Source organism: Agelaius tricolor, unplaced genomic scaffold (assembly GCF_023055355.1).
Source record: "Agelaius tricolor isolate 1412-34295 unplaced genomic scaffold, bAgeTri1.0.p SCAF_13, whole genome shotgun sequence".
NCBI classification, from domain to species: Eukaryota; Metazoa; Chordata; class Aves; order Passeriformes; family Icteridae; genus Agelaius; species Agelaius tricolor.
Window position 1 is genome coordinate 21,040,040 of NW_027269273.1, and position 19,072 is coordinate 21,059,111.

Sequence of the window (19,072 nt, forward strand, 5' to 3'; positions counted from 1 at the left end):
CAAGGACAAAACACAGCTGCTCTCTATGTGGATATGGAGTCAGTTCACCATGAATAAAACAGAAACAAAGTGTACAAACAAGCCAGCTCTAATAGGCAGGCAATATACCAACTATTCCCTGTCTTCCCTGATACACCAGCCCTGCTTTTTTCTGCAAATATATATCATACTCAGTTTTAAAATTCCAAAGTTATTTGTATGATTACAAAAATGAACCTGTTATCTATCCAAAGCAGTCCAAAACCTGGGGGTAGCAGAACAGGACAAATATGATGCATTGGTCTGGTAATTATGTAGATGATATAACAGATAAATCAAAATATCCTCATGCAAACACAAAAACTTGGAACTGCTTGAAAATTCCATCACGCACACCCAAATTCTCCACACAAAGCTTTGCCCTGGTATTTCCGATGGTAATTCTGGTAATTCTTCTGTATCAAGTGAGTTCCTGGTGTAGCAAAAGCCCTGTAGTATATGAAACACCTAGGTATAGCAAACAGTACTTCATCTCTTGAATTTCAGCATAACCTCACGCTTGTAATGGTGTCCAACATATTTGTTGTACTCTTCCATCATTTTATAAAGGTAATTTAATTCTGAAACAAACCATTGATTCATTTATCTCCTCAGCAGCTGAACCACTGGGAGGAAAAACAGGAAACAGCTGTTCCATCACACAAAACCAATGTGTGATGAGAAATTTATTCAAAACTAGAAAAAATATGACTCAAAAGAGATCATCATTTACAAAGGCTGGATTTGCAGTTTTTACAAACCAATTGCAAAGAATCACTGTGCAAGCTAAATTAGATGTGCAATGATTCACAAATGCCCACTGATGAAAGAACTTTGTTGCTCAAATGCATTTAAACTATAATAGATGTCCATCCACAATCTGTTGGTTAAGAAAAACAATAAAAAAGAAACAAACCTCTCTATTTCTGTACTTACAGAAAATAAGAAAATTAATACACTGCTGTAAAATATAGTTCATGTTATACTTCATGCTTATAGATAACCTCTGTTTTTTCTGCAGCCCCAACCCTGTTGAGTGACTTGGTGTGAATAGACCAAAAATTCCTTTATGCTGACAGTAAATCACTGCATCTCAATGAAATGGTCACATAGCAAAAGGTTTTGCACTCTTGTAGTTCCCCTTGACTGCATTTTAAGTAAGATAAGGTCACATAGCAAAAGGTTTTGCACTCTTGTAGTTCCCCTTGACTGCATTTTAAGTAAGATAAGTTTCAAAAGGACATATAGGTAACCCAGAATACAAGTTACTTTCCTGAAAGGGAAGTATTCTGAATGCTCATGAAATACCATGTTTTCCCTTGAAAATGCATACATTGACATACACAAGCCACCAATGCAATCCCAAGATTGCAAACAACAGACAGGAACTCCAATGTTACAGCTCCCATGACAACAGTAATGTGCTTATATAAAGTCAAAAAATCTCACATATGCAAGGGTCAGAACTATAATGGCCTCAAACATGCTGCAGGATGCTCTAAATCTGCAAAGTTACTCAAGGATTTAAATCAGGAGATGGAGGACAGTTTGCTCTATGGAGTATTTTTCTTGATTCAACACAAAATCACATTTAGAAAAATTCTCCAGGCCTTGGATACATTCTTATGTTTTTGCTGAAAGACAAACCATCCGGAATTATCATTCAGATTTTTATGCAGCCTAGAAGTAGTTCATAGTTGATTGGTTATATACATTTTTATTAAAAACTTGTTTTTTTCTTTGCTTTTATGCTTGCAACTACAAAGTTCCCTAACATTAATATTAGTAACTGGTAGGTAAATTTGAAGGTGGGTTTCCACCCCCTCCCCTTCACTGGAAACTTACAGGATATGTCTCTTCTGCAGACTACAGTGCAGCACACAGCTACTGAGCTTGCTGAGGATAAAAGGAAATCTAGCCACAGCATATGGAGAGTGTTTGGGAGTTTATCTTCAAACTCTGAGTGAGCTCATTAACTGCCTCTAAGTCTAGAGAACAGATGAGATCATCACTTGTTTGTAAAACAGCTAGGAAGGACACAGATTTGCATCCAGAAGCAGGGCTTCCAAGCACTGTGATAACATGACCAGTAAAAAATAGCATAAACAACTGATGGGGACTGAGGGAACTTTTATTTATTAACTTAATGATCCCACCTGAGTTATATTACAATGCATTACATATATTTATACAGGGAATATTTTTAGTATAAAAATGTAGTTTTAAAAGTGCTTAATCTAAGCTTGTCTGTCATCTTGGCACACGTCTGTCTCTTAAAACATCTGACACAAAACTATGGTTCACGTGAACCCAATAGCTTCATTCTGCACATGCTTCTTTTTCTCCCTCCAAGTAACATTATCCCAATAGGAGATTTTAAAAGATTACAGTATGACCAGGATTTCACCCATTCTCTAATACTTGAAGGGAATTCCTAAACACTCTAAGAACCATGACTGCTGTAACATGAAACTAGAGCAGCTAATAATACCTCCTTTGTTTTGGCCACTATTTACTAATGAAGGCTTGTATCCATTCTGATTGCTTGAAAACAATATTTACAGTGTTGAGAGACTAGCATGAAAATAACCAGTACATAACAATCACTTTTAATCACCTTAAAAGAAGATTACATTATTTTACTGTGGATTCAAAGTCCAAATGGTAGCAACACTCAATAGGAATTACACTTACTGGAAAAGCTAAGAGAAAAAAAACCCCTACATTCATGAGAGTTCCTTAGAATATTCAGAGTCCTGCAACAAGTGCAGGTGCTGATTTCAAGACAAAAATAAACTTTTTCATTGCTTTTGTATGCTTCTGTGCTATCACAGCAACCTCCTCTGTAGGTCTCCATCTTCCAGTATTTTCCATACTAAAAGCAAGTCTTCAATCTCAGTTCAAAAATTAATGTATCTGGTTACAGTTGAAAATATTAAACAAAATTTTACTTTCACACAATTTGCAGGACAATAGAAACACTGTTTGAAACATGTGTTTTACAGGTAAATAATAGTGTCTAACTATATCATTGTCTAGTGAAATTATTAGGACAACAAAAATTAAAAAGTGGCTACAAATGCCAGGGCTGTTTGTTTCCAGCACTGGCCCTCTTGCAGCATTCCTGATGAAGGCTGTGTGCTGTCACACTGCCCTGAGTCACCCTGGTTCATTCGCTCTGACTCGTGTGGGGGCACCCTCAGAGCCCCATGGCACTTGGTAGCCAAGTGGAAATACTTGGACAGTGCTTAATGGATGGATTATGTTCCATCTTTATTTTGACTTTTAGGTTGCCACTAGTCCATATTTTCAAGAAAATTTCACGACCAGAGGGCTCATAACTGTACATTATCCAATCACTTTTCACATACAGAAGAACTAAATAGCCTCATTTCTCATGGAGGATGGCTTAGATATTGTGGCAAGTAAAATTTTCCAGTAGACATTTTTCCTCTAAGTTGTTCTTGAAATATCATACTGGTAAGGTATATGCCTACCAATTACTGTCAAGCCAAGCTTATTTAATTTTAGAATTTTTTTAAAATATTCTGAAAGATTGTAGAAGAGCAAGATAAATTAAAATGTATATGAAATCTCATAAATTCAGATTTTAGTTATTCACTCACCAAGAGAGTCATGTTTATATGGCACAGTTTTTATCAACTTACACCAGAGTAAACAACCCAGCTTTTCAACAGTTCATACAGGTAATGGAGATAACTTAGTTTCAACTGAGAAAGAATTTAGAAAAGTGTCCAACTCTAACACTCTAAAATGAACCCTTTAATGTGCTGCAGAGAGATTTTCTAAACCAGACCTTCATGCTGCTTTACAGTTAATGAACAGTCACTAGAAGGAAAGTCAGAAAATGTGGAAAAACTGAAAGCATAATATAATGCTCTTGCCAAGACTCCCACACTATTGGCTCTAAATACCTGAGTGTGGTCACAGCTAAAACTTATTGTTCATAATTTGGCCCAATGTTGTTAAAGCTATAAGGCAACTGTAAAATAATACAAAATATTAAGCAATTTAGCTCAAACCCTATCACATTATGGTAGCAATATGACTTCTACAGACAGAGGGTAAGTTTTCTGGTTTTAAAGCTAGCCTGTAAAGCTGGAGTAACTCAACCCAAAGCAAATACAAGTATAGACCTTCATTTTTAAAAGTTCAATTTATTTTTACAGTACTTACTGAAGGGAAAACATAATTTCATGCCTATTTGGCTCTTCTCCTGCTTCCCTGATTTTTTTCCAAATAGTCAATTCTGCTCATTAACTTTTTTCTTTAAACAAAGAAATGAGAAATACTGGGTCCGGGTAGAATAAAAACCTGTTTGTCCTTACCTACCAACTACTTTACCATAAGTAAATACACCTTTATGTCTAAAATGCACAATGGCATTTTAACAGGCAAAATACTCATGCACAGTCAGATAAAATAATTATTGTTAGAGTGGAGAAACACTCCAACCACTTGCAGATTATTTGCTTTATGTCATTATTTCCTGTAAATTCCTTTCAGCATGCTAGACTAGAAATTTTATTTCAAAATGGAAAGCTGAAAAATCTCAAATCTGCCTGTGGCCCACACCATAGAATCACAAATCAGCCTTTTTTTTAAATACAAGTACAAGTACAGCATAAATGTTAGCCTGAAGAGCAATGTTACATTTCAGGTATGCAGGGAAAACTGTGAAGGGAGAGTAAAAGTCTGTCTAAAGCATTCTATCTTTTAAAATATGTAGCAAGAAGTAAAAAAACTGTGGGAAAAGCACGTAATTCTAACAGAAATATGGTATGACAGCAAACCCAGACCTGAAATTCCTACAGAAACAATTAAAAACAACCCAGAAGTGAAAGTCAGTAATAATTTAATGTTTTTAAACTACTTTGTGGGTTGTGAATCTCAGAGAGTTTGGCAGAATAACTTTACTAATAAGACTCGTGTCCAGGTAATTTCATGTGGAGACTCCACAAGCCCTCTGTCTGATAACTCAGATCAGTCATGTGACTGAAACACAGCACATAAACAGGCACTCTATGCTGCTTATTCATACTAACACAAATGCTTTCAAGTTTTTCTTTCACTTCTTAAGAATCAATATGGGCCTCTTCGTTATATAAATTATGCTTTGAATACATTGGGAAAGTGTATCTTCCAAAATACTACTAGATATAAAAGAGGGTTACACTCTTCATTCTGATAAATATTGACAATTAAAGGTTACAATTAACTCAACACCTGAGAAAAACATCCAAAAATGTTCATACATACACACAGCATTACTAACCCTTCCTTTCTTCATGTGTTAGCATTTGCAGGAACAAGCTCCTGCATTTAGTTAATGCAACTGTTGTTGAAATAGCCTAAGCAGATACTATTTCCATGACTGATAGTGAAATACTCAATCTATCTGTATTTTCAGAAATGCCACAAAACATGCACTGACTAGAATTGCTGAAACAGCTCTGGAAGGGAGGAGGTCAGCAGAGGGAGGGAACTGAGATTTCTCTACAGGTTCAAAATTAAAATCAATATTTATATTAATTACAAAATGTTTACTGTAATTAAGAATCTATTAAGAATTAAAAAACAATTATAAACAACAATTAAAATACTATATATTAAACAGAAAACAACTCATGTCTAGTTCTATTTTTTAAAAAATATTATCCAAGATGACTATTTTAGATTCCACATTAAAAAAAATTTTAAAATATAGATTTTTATAAAATGTCTACAAAAAATAAACATTTTTTACCTCCAAATCTTTTTTCTCCCCTGAAATTTTTCTAAACAGACACCACCAACTGATTATAGCTCAACTTTATGGAAATAAAGAAATCTTAACACACAACTCCTTACATTAACCATGCATATCACAAATCTTTGCATGACATTCATTTAACACAGGAGTCATAGAAATACCATGGACACTACAGGGGAAAAGACCAAAAGCCTGATGCTAACAAATGCTGAACTACTATACCAAATCATTGCATGAATTATGAAAAACTCCCACAAGGTAAATCTATTATAGAATCACTATTCTCCATGGGAACAGACATGGAGCAATTAATATTTTCTTTAATTGTTGCCTAATTAGTTGTTGGCATTTCAGTAACTTAGCAACTATGAAGAATGTCAGGTATATTAGAGTGCTAACTTCCATCTGAGCAGAGTTGAGTAAGGCAGCAGAGTTCTTGCTTCTTAAAGCTCAAACTACTGGCACCAGGAATGTAATGACACAGCAGAGATAGTACTGACGCCTACAAAATAAGCTTAACTAAAGAATTTAGCTATTATGCACTGCAACTATGTTGTTGCAGCTGCCATCTGCAGATCTTGAGGTCACTTACATAGCTTGAGAGAATCACTCTGTGAAAGTCTAGTGAGCTGCCCAGATTTCTTATCCTAGTCAATGGTGGACAGGTTCACTTTTGTCACATTACCACCACGGCAAAACCACCATCATATCAGCTAAAAACAAAGTGTATTTCAGCTCTGTGAACCTTACATCTCACAGATCCCAGAAACTCTGACTCTGGGAATTAGTCAATTGCTAACACAGTGCAGCTGGTATCAGGTATCCAAGCAGTGGATATCTGTTCAAGCAAAGCCAACACCAGAGCCTGCACTCTCATGATCTCTTTTATGGCAAACTCTTTGCACTTGTGACTCCTTTAATATGTACTAATGTGAGGGGTCTGCACTGTTCCAACACAGACAAGCAGATGTCTCCTAAACAGATACAACAGCCACGTTACACACACCCATCTGATAAGGGGAAATGCTGCACTGAATTTAGCTACAAAAACTAAGTGCAAAATTAGAAAAAATATTCAAGATAAAGTCTTATGTCAATAAATGTAGAGGATCAACTGCTGGACCACATGCTAATGGACGTACTAATAAGGAGATTCTCTAACTATTGATCATATAGAAGACAAAACTGGGTAAAGTAATAAACACTTCTCTCCTGTGCTAGAGAAAAAAACTGGTACCATACAAAACATACATTAAATCCAGAGGAGTCTAAATCTGCATATGAAATACCTCTCAACAGTAATAATATGCTACATGAAGAAAAATATAACATCGTGCATTTTCAATATAGTGCAAATTCTAAGGCCCACCTCCCTATGTAGAGGAAGAAAAAAGAAAAAAATCACTTAACCAAGTGACAGTTCAGTGCCTTTCCTTTATTAGAGCTAGAATTTTTATGTAAGGGATATGCACAAATGAGATCCACATTTTCCTACTTTAAAATATAAAGGTCTCTATTGTTCCATGTTGCACCAGTACTGCTATGAAAACTTAATTTCTCCAACTCTTTTTTCCTCTTGAAGAACAGAACTACTGTTCACTTAGCTGTTCCAAACAGAATGCATGCTCAAAGGGTGAGATAAGGGGAAAGGAAGAACAAATTACCACATTCATTTACTACTTTTTCCTTCTTCCTTTGATTATTAGCATGAAAGATTCCTACAAATACCCATAATTCATTCAATTATTTTAACCCAGTGCATACATTCAATAGGCCCATATATTTGTGGCATCCATTAAGTTAATTTCTGTTTGTGTAAATCTATCTATAATGCTAATAATATAAGCCATAACCACATACAAATATTATTACAAAAGCAATATTCTGTGCTAAAATAACAAGAAAACAATGCTAAGAGAACTTGATGCATGTTGAACATAAGGAGATTACATACAGAGGCTGATAAGAAGAAAAACAGTTTTAGTGTCCATCTGGATGAAGAAACACTTAGAAACATGTGGTTTTAAACTTTTTCTGATCATGTGTCATTCTGTGCACTGTAGTTATGCAAAGTGCTTTACAGTCCCTGTTTATCTTTTGCTGACTTGGAGACAGAACTTTTTCTATTTAAATAATTATTCAGTGAATAATTATTACTTTTGTTTCTGAGTTCATATAAACAGACTACAAAAAAATCTTCAAATTAAAGCTCTCCCACCCCAAAATGCTGTACGTTCTGTATTATACAGCGGTGGTGGAAAGTGGTTGAACAGGCAAGTGTGATAAAACCTAAGGAACTCACGTCAAATTGGCAATATCCAATAAAAACTTATAAACACATCCTTCAGCTATCTCAGCTACAAAACACTGTCCCATCTCTCCCCCCTAAAATTTGTAATGATACTTAAATGTACCATGCATACACCAAGTTAAGTAAACCCACAGAATTATATTCACCCCTTCATAGGACAGTGAGCATGCCCTCTTCACTGCATCTGCTCTCCCAGCAAGTTTGTACTTCTACTGACCAGTGTGGTGAATTTCACAAAAATCACCAGTACCACAAAGCTCTGCAACCTGGTAAAAAACCTGACATACACATGTTTCTAGAACTCTTCAATTAACTATTTAAATAGAAAAATACTAATTTCTAGAAGGACACAAGTCTATTACAGGAGGGCACAACTGTCATGGAGTCAGAGTCTTCTCTTCCCTTATCACTGACAAAATTTCATATTCGTTTGATCAATTTTACCATAGGATTCGGTGATCTTACATGAATGTAAATGATAGATGAATATGTAAGTTTTCTTCCATTTCAGTCCTACTGGAAGTTGTTGAAGACTGAGCAATAACTGCTAGAAATTTCTTCAAGAAGAAGAGATTTCCATTTATTCAGGACCAATTTATAAGCATAGCTTATATGACAACACGCTCTTTTACCTTGATTATGTTTCCCCTTCCTCATGGTTATTCATACATTTTAACAGAAGAAAACTACAGCTCCTTTTTTTGCTAAGCTCCGTAATCAGTGGTCAAAATCTTTTACAGATTACATCAACAACTATTTAATTTCCACCAGCACAGAAAATCTTTTACTACTTAAAATAATTAAGAACGTGCTTAAAATCTTAAAATATTAAGAATGTGCTATGTAATTTTTATAATAATAATTTATACATTCATGACTTCATTCTAAACTTAGTATTCATTGTGTTATGTAACTTAAGGGAACACAAACCAGGGCAGTATCACCACATTAATGTACATTATTCAAGTATTACTTGTTTTATTATTGTAAAAGAGGTGTAAAAAAAATAGAAATACCTTCAACTTGGGGAAATACTATGCTTTCTTTTCCTGAGCAATAAATTTTTCACTGCAATCTAACACTCTCATAATATAATGCTTTTCTTATATTTATGGAACAACTGTATTATTAGTTTATCTATCAAATGTTTATACATACACATATGCTATATATATCCAATTGTGTAGAATTATAATAAATAATTTTACACCTATCATATAAATGGAAAAATATAAGTGTATATTACATACCTTTTCTGTTTAAAATATAAATATCTATAAAATGCATTTTTCTTTTTATCCTGTATATAGGTGTGTTATATTCTTATATAAAAAGAATATTTATCAAGAAATAAATTTATACATAAATCTAGGTATAAATATTTACCTACACACATTTTTATACTGATATATATGTATAGACATATATATATATAAATTTTATATACATATAGTTATAGACATATTTACCACACGGCTATTTTAAACCAAAAGAATTTTAGAGGATGGCAGTACATTTTTGTAAAAAGCAGTGTTCAGCATAAGGTTGTTCAATGTGGGTAAGTGAAATATCCTATTCAGTGTTACTAAGTATTTACTAGTTGAAGCCACTTTTTTAATTGAAAGGTTATCATGTTATCAAAACAAACAAGGAAACAAAACAAAAAACAAACAAACAAAAAACCCAAACAAACAAAAATACCACTATGAAAAGCTTACCTCATACCATAAGGATTTCTCAGGACAGGAATTAAATTTCCATTTTATTAGGGACTGAATTATAGTTAGCTGTTCTGTTGTAATCCTAGAAAACTTCATGCCACTGTTGTTTCTCCTTTGTTCAACATAATTCCAAGCAACAGTTCCTATGTGCCCTGATGGTAAAGTCCTAAAAATTGCTCTTGTTCCAGTATAAACTGATTTTTTAACCTCTTTATCATTTTTACAGAAACGTCTTATTAAGAGTGTCGAACGTTCCTTTTTGTTTCTAAAAAAATCCTCTTCCAGCTCTTCTTCACAGTTATCACTGCAGTCCTCAAAATGGCTCAGAAAGGGCTTTGAGGGCATCCTTCCAGTAAAGTTATTTCCACAGAAGTTGTGACCTGAGCATGCCACTTTAACCTTTCGTGGTGCTCTTTCCAGACATAAGAACTTATCCCTCAAAGCATCTTCATACAACTGCTGTCCATTTTTATTCTCACAATTATTTGTCAACTGCATTATGCTGCAAGTGCAGGCTGGGGAACCAGTGGTGTTACCATCACCATCACTCATGGGCTGCAAGCAGTCATCCAAAAGGAAGCTGTTGTGTAAACCACACAAAGCCTTTGATATATTCCTTTCACTAGCACAATGTAAGTGAAAAAAGGCCACTTTATCAGGATCACTGCTGTCATTCTTATTTACTGCTGTCTGGCTTCTTAATGAAGGTCCATTCATTTTCAACTGAATTTCAGCAAGCATGGCTCTTTCCAGAGAAACAGGAATTCCAGTTTCCAGGCATGCCTCTTCCCCTGCTAGAGGAGCACAAGATTGATACAACTGGCTGCAGGAGATATTGCTCTTGTAGTTCTTCTGTACAATGTTACAGTTAATGTTAAGAAATTCCACTGAATCAGAGATGGAGCTGTTCCTCTCCCAGAAGTTTTCATTACTCTTGTCGTTAGCCAGTTGTTCTTTAGCCAGAGGGAATATTTTGGGCACTGAGCCCTGGAGACTTTCTTCTTCAAGTCTGTGTAAGTAAGACAGATTGTGTGTGGTTTGCCTTCCTGAACTGGCTGTATGTCTTCTTATAACACTGGTGTCCAAAGCATTTTCAGTATTTTCATCTCCAGCTGACTGGGCAGCTATCACTTTACCCTGTACCACAGAGAGCAGAACAGACGCTGTCATCTCCTCAGAGGTCATCTTGACACAGTCTCTAGTTGCTGGATGTGTGCTGGGGACGGGGGGAGGACCTTCCCCACCAGTCCTCATACCATGATTTCAGTGTAATGAAAGCTAAAGAATCAGGGAACACATGATAAAATATATATCGACTGCTTGTTCTTTTTGCACCAATGTCTACAAAAAATTTATTGTTTCTACTGTTGGGCTGCTAGGCTTTCCCAAACTTGGATTACTGGCTTGAGACATTAACATTTTTAAACCAGTTCTTTATTATGATGTAGCCATTCAGCTGGACTGTCTCCACAAGTAATTTTTCTGTCATATATAGCCCACACAATGTTGCCTCAGATTGTAGATCACCAAACACATACTCCATGTCACAGATGCATCTCCCCACAGGGCACCCACAAAGTTGTTTCTCTGTAGAGAAAAAACATATATAGATATATTAAACAGCATCCATGGAACAAAATCCACCATCATAACTACAAACACAAGATAATTGTACTGAAACCTAGAGAATTCCAAAATACACATTTAAATCTGTCTTAAAATTTCACAGAAGAATTTTGGACTGTCATCACTGTCATGTTTTACATATTTAAATAGCTTTCTCCACTTCACTACGGAAGGTGACATGACTGCAGAAAACAAATTAGTCTGAAGCTGTAACAATGAAATTGAACACATAAATAAAAAGGGAAGAAAGAAAATGTATTTTCCATATTTTTTCTGACTCAGGATAACCAGGATAAAACATTTTGAAGAACACAATCAACTTTAAATCTACACTGTCTTTTAAAATAATTCTTTTCATGTTCAGAAGTACAACTACAATTGTTTTGGTGTTATATGGTTTTTGCTTTCCTTAAACTGTATGCTGTTACCATGAAATCATAAAGAAAACATAGTATTTTCACCACAAGTTTATAACTAAAAAAGCATGAAGAGTAAAATCGAAACAGAAATAATCTTCTGACTCCTTTACTTGTATGCCTTAAGGTAAAAAGCTAACCTGCCTTTCAACATTGTCATTAATTCCCAACTACCTTCCTGCAGGCAGCACAGTAGAAATAAATCTTGGAATCAGAAAATATGAGATTACAGACAGCTCAACAAAGGAAACAGAAGACTAAAAGAGACATTCCTAGATAAATCATGGTCAATTAAACAAATGCACTTATACTTCAATTTATCACATTTGCCACTAAAAACATAACATGTATTATTAAAACTGTGGAAAATGTAGGCAGTTATATTAAGGCCTACATTTACCAGAACAGTCTAAATTCAATAGGAACAAGCAAAAGAAAAATACTTTAAATTTTAAAAAATAGCAGAAAACTAAGGCAAATGATGAAATCAGTTTCAGCTACACATAATAATTAAATCATCCATAGTGGACAGAATTAGAAATTATGGGGGGCATAAAAAGCAGCAAAGCTCAATGATTAATTTGAAGTGTAAAATCTATTTTGATATTCTTCTCAAGTAGTTATGATTAACAATTTTATTTTAATCCATTTTAGAGTGTCAGGTTTCATTTTTTATTGATTGCTAACCTTCATCCAAAGGCAATCTGGCACAAATCAAAAGGTAAACACAATCATTCGTTCACGGGATATTTGACATCGCATTTTCCCACCAAATTAAATTAATAAGTGTAACTAAATGCATCATATTTGCTAGGGTGGATGGAGGGTCACAAAAAAAAAAAAAAAAGAAAAAGAAATTTAAAAGAAGTGACATTTAGCTACAAATCGGTGGCTTAAAAGTTTGCTAGGGCAAGAACAGCACTATTTCTTCATACAATAACTACCACAAGTACATGGAAAAAAATGCAATTTCATACTTCAATAAAGATTTCAATTTTACTGGTTTAACAACAGGGAGGGTCACAAAGGAAAGTGACAGAGAACAAAGAGCCACAAGTTTTACATTCTCCACCCATTACGAAGCGCACGTACATGCCAGATCAGCCAGATCAGAGTCCAGGTGGTAAACTCAGATCCTGTACTAGAGAGATTTAGCACCAGAATGGAAAATAACAGCCCCAGTTCATAGAAAAGTTGTGTAGAAGGAGATAGCAGTAGTTCAATGGAGTGGCAAGCTTGGGTCTTAAGACAGAGTCATATTACCAACACAGCTCACAGAGCACCCTATGACTTACTGCAAACAGCTCAGCTGCAGAGCACATACAATGAAAAGGAAACACTCATGCAATTTTTAAAGTCTACATTCTCTGGTAGTCCCTCTACCTTTAAACGGTACCCTGAAATTTATTTTAATCCACTTTCTTCAACCTCGCTTATTTCCCTTTAAAAAAAAAACAAAAAAACCCCACACTACCACCAACATGCACACAAAAAAAAGGAAAGCACTTCAGCAATTCTTATTGTATCATTTCCTATCCCTCTTCCCTGTCCTTCCTCTTCAAATACATAGATGACAGCTTATGTAACTTTTTGACACTACACACTTGATGGAGCCCATCTTATTTTTTTCTGGCAACCAAGGCCTTTCAGTCCAAACCTACATACAGTGATGCTGATCAAAGGAGAAAGATTTAGGAAGGAGAAGCAGCTGATTTTTTTCTTGATCTCTTTTTTTTTTTTTCTTGCTATATCAAGTAACAATAATTCTTTGTAAAAGGTATAAAACATCAGTAGTTATCTTCAGCACTGATTTTTCAAAGAATTCTGTGATCTATCAAAATGTCTTACTCTACTGATTTATCTTTCCTGCCACCATGATATATACATAAATGTACTCCCTGTATTATTCCTAAGTCAAGGATAAAAATTAATGGATTGGATTGTCACTGCAAGTATTATACCTCTTATTACAGCTGTTGCTAAGTGAAACTAACAAAATATCACTCTACTGTGCAAAAAGACAAATTATTATGCAACTTTAACATCTCACAATGACTTTAAGATTATGAAATTGACCATGTATGTTAAATTACACTGCTTTTTTTATGAAGAAACATTAAAAAAGAAAACTAATCACATCACTGATTTGCTTCTGTAAGTAGAAATTTACTAAAACCAGAAGCCCATTTATATCCCTGACTATCCAAAAAGCCCATTCACAGATTAGGACTGAGCTTTCACAGTCCTCCTTCCTACTAATAATAATGGAATCATTTTCCCATCTCTCTCTTACACCAAAGTGTTTCCACACCCACCCCAAACAGCTTCTCTCAGACCTTTTTCTTTTCTCTAGAAATTATCTCAAATCTCCCTCAACACTGGCTCTGTTGGTCACCTCCCTCCCGAGCTGCTGAGGCCATACACCTCTCCATTCTCTCCTTGCCCATTCTCTCTACCAGTATCACTCTTCTCCATCTGTGCCTGTTTGAAATCCAATTCATCAAGAATAATGTCTGCATAAGAAGCTCCCACTGCATGTCCAGCTGTTCCCATTCTCTTGTGATCACTGCAATGCGACTGCAATGCAAATGTGATCCATCTCAAGAATCTTTTTACTCAAGTTACTTCACAGCTAAAATATCTTCCTAATCTAATTCGTAGTATGGTTGTACTAATGTGCTACAATAGGCTCAAGGGAGAAAATGAGCAGCATAGGGAATGGAAGAAAATGCTTCCTAATATGGTTTATACATTTCTGCAATTTGCAAACATAATTTGATGTTTCAGCTATGTCAATCTAGCAGGTAGCTTCCACCAAAACTGGTAGACCTACTCCTCTCCTCACTCTTCTCTTTTTGTCCCCTCTCTCTACACCCTCACTCATTTGGAGATCATGAATCCACAGAGTCAAACTGATTCACTTGGTTGATAAGTCAAAAAATTATTCTTTTCATCCAAACAAACTGCAGCCATGTGATCACTATATTACATGAAAAGAAAATATCAGGAATGCCTGGTAGGGACCACACATCTCAGTAGAAGCTCCAGTTTAGGTCACGTTTGCTAGGATGTCTAAATGCACCCTGACATTTCTCTAAGTCTGGTATGTCTAGTGTATGATGCAAAACCTCATGAGATAGCAAGTAAATACCACATTGGCAAAGCTTCTGATCTACGGACAACTGCAAAAATATCTGAAGTTGTGGCTCTGCTGAACAGATGACAGGGGTTTCATGTGTCCTCAGTTATACTCTTCTCAGTGTCTGCTTTCCACTGCAATCAACAGATTTCAATTCGGTGTGCACAGCAAATTCCTGAAACTGATGGAATTCATTACACATGCTATGAAGTGTGTTAACACAGTGTTATATATGCTATCAAGTAAAAACCTCACAAGCTCAACCAATAAAACTGCATTTCGTATCTTACTGTAGAATTGCAGAACTATCACTCCCTGCGGCTTCCTTTACTTGCCTGTCTGCATTTGGGTGAACAAAGCCTAGATCTTCATATAAAATCCTCAAACAAACATACACACGCACTTGCATGTAAAAAAGCTGAAATTATTCAAAAGCATACTCTTCCCATCATTCCCATCCACAGTGATTTAGTTTACAGTTAAATCTGACCATAAAAGCATATGAAGCAGACAGCAAAGCCTGCACTGTACTCAGTACATGCTGGCATTTTCTAAAGCCACTAGATTGGCTGATGAAATCCATTAATAATGACACTGGTTCATTTTACAAGGCCTAAGTTATGTCAGAAATGTAATGTGCTCCTTCTATCAGTAAAGGAAAGTAAAAATATAAGAAATTAGATCCAGCATTAGTGAATCATTGTGGATGCAGAGGTCAGCCAACAAAGACAAATGAGTAATTAAAAAAACAACCTGGCAACCATTCAGCATACGCATTCTCAGAATGTATTAAGTCTGAAAACATGTGACACAAAAGTAATTTGTCTACTTTTTTTTTTTCATTTACACTGACTGCATGCACTTTAAGACTTCAAGTACAAGCTGGTTTTAATTAGTATTAATAACAATTAATATCAGCATTTAATGATTTCTTAATCCCCAGATATCTGGACCCGAAGTCTACAACAGTCTAGGCAAAACATCCAACATAATCAAAGACTACAAAACTGTATTAATTTACTATCCATTTAACCTGTAACTCATTACTCAATCTGAAGTCAGACAGAATTCTGCTTCAGTGAAAACAAAATATAGCATGTTGAACTTAGAGCATTATTTAGTCTTAGAAAAGGCATTTGAAGGACCAGAACCATCACACGATGTGGTTAAATTAGAAAGCCCTTCAATTCTAGGCTATCAAAGGAAAAGAGGATCATGTAAATGTTTGAGGATGCTGTTTGGATTGTGGGAACAAGTAGCAACTGCATGAGGGGCAGTAAGGGATGGGTGTCAAGGTGAAGATGGGAATTGTTTGGAGAAGCTGGGTGCTGTCAGTGATGCCAAATGCAATTCTGTATGTATGATGCCGTGGGAGCTGCACAGGAAATTCAGTGAATGCCTGGTAGGGCCAGGATTATGAGTCCAGAGAATAAGGGGGACTGAAACAGATACATGACATTACTAAACATATACTGTGGTTTCCATGGACTAACTGCTATTGGATTGAGACAGACAGTAATTCAAAACAGCTAAAGGGAAGTGCAAGAACCCTGACAATCCTCCCCTCTACCCTGGCCATACTGAGACATTTACAACTATTTCTTCAACGTACATCCTACATGCTACGTATACAAGGTAACTATCCTAAGCAAAAGTCATTTCAGCATACAAAACACCCACCAACAACCAAGTGATTTTATTAATTATTTCAAATTACTATTATTTACATAGTATCTAAGGCATAAGCAATCAGTTACTGAGAGATTCTTGGGAAATTACAGAAAATAATTTGGCATAGTAAGTGGATATAAAACTACTGATCATCTTTGTCACATCACCCCAACAACTATGCTTGACAACTATAATCCCAGTTCAAGCTCTTAAGGAGAAAACTGATTTATGAGAAAAATGGTTTGTATATTAGAACTACCCATTTACAATTAAAAAAGAATAATGGGCTTTGTTTTTTAGTATATAAGTTATAGTTTGTTCCAGACCAATTCCTTAAACAGAATAAGAAACCACATTTATTGAGCTCTCTTCAATTTATGCTGTATCATGCAGACTATAAGTTTTTCATTACAGTGTTTTATGTCAGAATCAAGCAGGAGATACTGTCACAATAACAGGGCACCAACATGTCATCACCATTTTCTAAACCTCATTTCTCCCAAGGGGACTATGGGCAAACAGTAAAGAGGAAATAGCTAGACTCTTAAGAATCACTCAAGATGTGCACAAATCCTATTTGAACAGTTGGAAGCAAGTTATAACAACATTTGATTTGGCAAAGAGCATCATTCAGAACTTCAGATTTACCACCAGCATCTGTGTTTCAGCAACAAAAAAATCTCAAAGAACTACAGTATTTGTATGTCCTGTCAAGTTGGAGCCTTTTTTCTAATTTCTAGAATACTTATCTAAACATAATTGTGTATTAGATGTCTCAAACTATGCAAATGTCTGCCAGATGGTGAACCCTCTCAATTGCCTCATCATTCATCACTCCATCAGGGAGAATGTTAAGCTTCTGCCAGATACCAGCTCCACTCTTCATTTCTTTACAGGAATTCCTTTTCTGCCAAGGAGATGCACAGAGAGAGGCCAAAACTGCATTTATCTCACTGTCAGGATCAGTTCTGTATTTCTTTCTAGATCTGACCTGCAATAAGCTGTTTAAATAAACTTTCTGTTTAGTGGTTACTTAAATTTCATGCTAAGTGACCTTATCTGGAAGCTGTAATTCCATCACTGACACTTGGACAAACAAGCCCTTCTACCTGAGATGCACAACTCCAGCTGTTAAAGGCAGAATAATTCTTCTCCATCTTTGAACAAGTACTTCTGGAATAACTTTTCTTAATTTTTGAGGAATGTGAAAACAGTCTTAAATGCATAAAAAAGATTTTCAAGCACTGAGTCACCCACAGGAAAACAAAGTGCAGTACAATTAAAAACAAAAAATTTCAAGGCACAGAATTCAGCAGACTTATCACTGGTAAGTAGATCTCTTAGAAAGATTAGACAAAATAAAAAGCGAGAAGAAAGTTACTGACAATTAATAAACTATATTACACAAAAGAATAGGCTAAATAATGCTTATACAGAAAAAAAATAAGAAATACAGTGAGAAATAAAATTATTTTTTTTAAAGCATGTAAAAAACAAATGCACTAGCGCCATCAGAATTTAAGATCTGAAAATTTAAAAAGTAATCATACAAACCTTTCCAAAAAATAGAAGCAATTAAAAATGAGGTTTGAGTTTTAAGCTAACTGCCCTGCCCACACATTGAGTGTGTGTTTGAGTACCAACAATTAGTCATTCAGATCCTTTGAAGCACCTAGAGTTTCAGACTTGAAAATAATTCATCCATCATCCTATTTCAAGGCTTTGTCCGCCTTTGAAAACTTTATGGTTTCCCTGAACTCAATGCCATCATTCATACCTTCATCTTACCCTTAAAAAAATTCTCGAGTTCTACACACACACACACACACCCCTCTCCATTTGCATGGTTTCACTTTAGTCAAATTATGCCATTTCTCCTCAGTTGTTAAAGCACAATAAGTCCCTTCATTAAGGCCACCTAGTACTAAATATGTTGAAAAATAACAGAAGACTTTTCTACTGATCAAGGCTCTAAGTCTACCAAATGGAAGTGAAGAAGAAGAATTGAAAGTGCTTTGTGCACAACACATCTTGATTTGAAATTATTTTTAAAAAATTTCAAATTGTGTCTTTGTTAAAATATTAATGAAAATAATTGTTGTCATCACAATACAATTAATAAATATCGGGGAAATTATAGTATGTACTTATTTATCAATCACTTAAAACATTAATACAAAATGGAAAGCTTACAGACAAAAACTAATAATGCTGAGAATTTGGTTATCACATTCAAAATCTGCCACTTGGAAATATGAACTGATTATGACTCCAAAGAGTCAACAGTAACCTGGGACTACAGACTAATGTAGTAGTAATTAGTAAACATGGCATACCATATCCACCATAGTTTTTATCAAACCCTCTCTTCAAAGAGTCATTAGTACAAACAAACTA

The 19,072-nt window shown here is 35.2% G+C and overlaps 1 protein-coding gene across 5 annotated transcripts in view; it reads right to left on the reverse strand.

Moving 5' to 3' along the window:
* Nucleotides 1-19,072, reverse strand: part of PLCE1 (phospholipase C epsilon 1) — a 139,939-nt gene that overhangs the window by 105,315 nt on the left and 15,552 nt on the right. For 4 of the 5 annotated variants that reach the window (XM_071439119.1, XM_071439118.1, XM_071439121.1 and 1 more), the window contains exon 2: nt 9,821-11,410. In XM_071439119.1, coding sequence (XP_071295220.1) covers nt 9,821-11,077 — 1,257 coding nt within the window. In that variant the 5' untranslated portion in view covers nt 11,078-11,410. Of the gene's footprint in view, nt 1-9,820; nt 11,411-19,072 lie in introns of those variants that run through there. The other variant, XM_071439122.1, reaches the window with a different exon arrangement.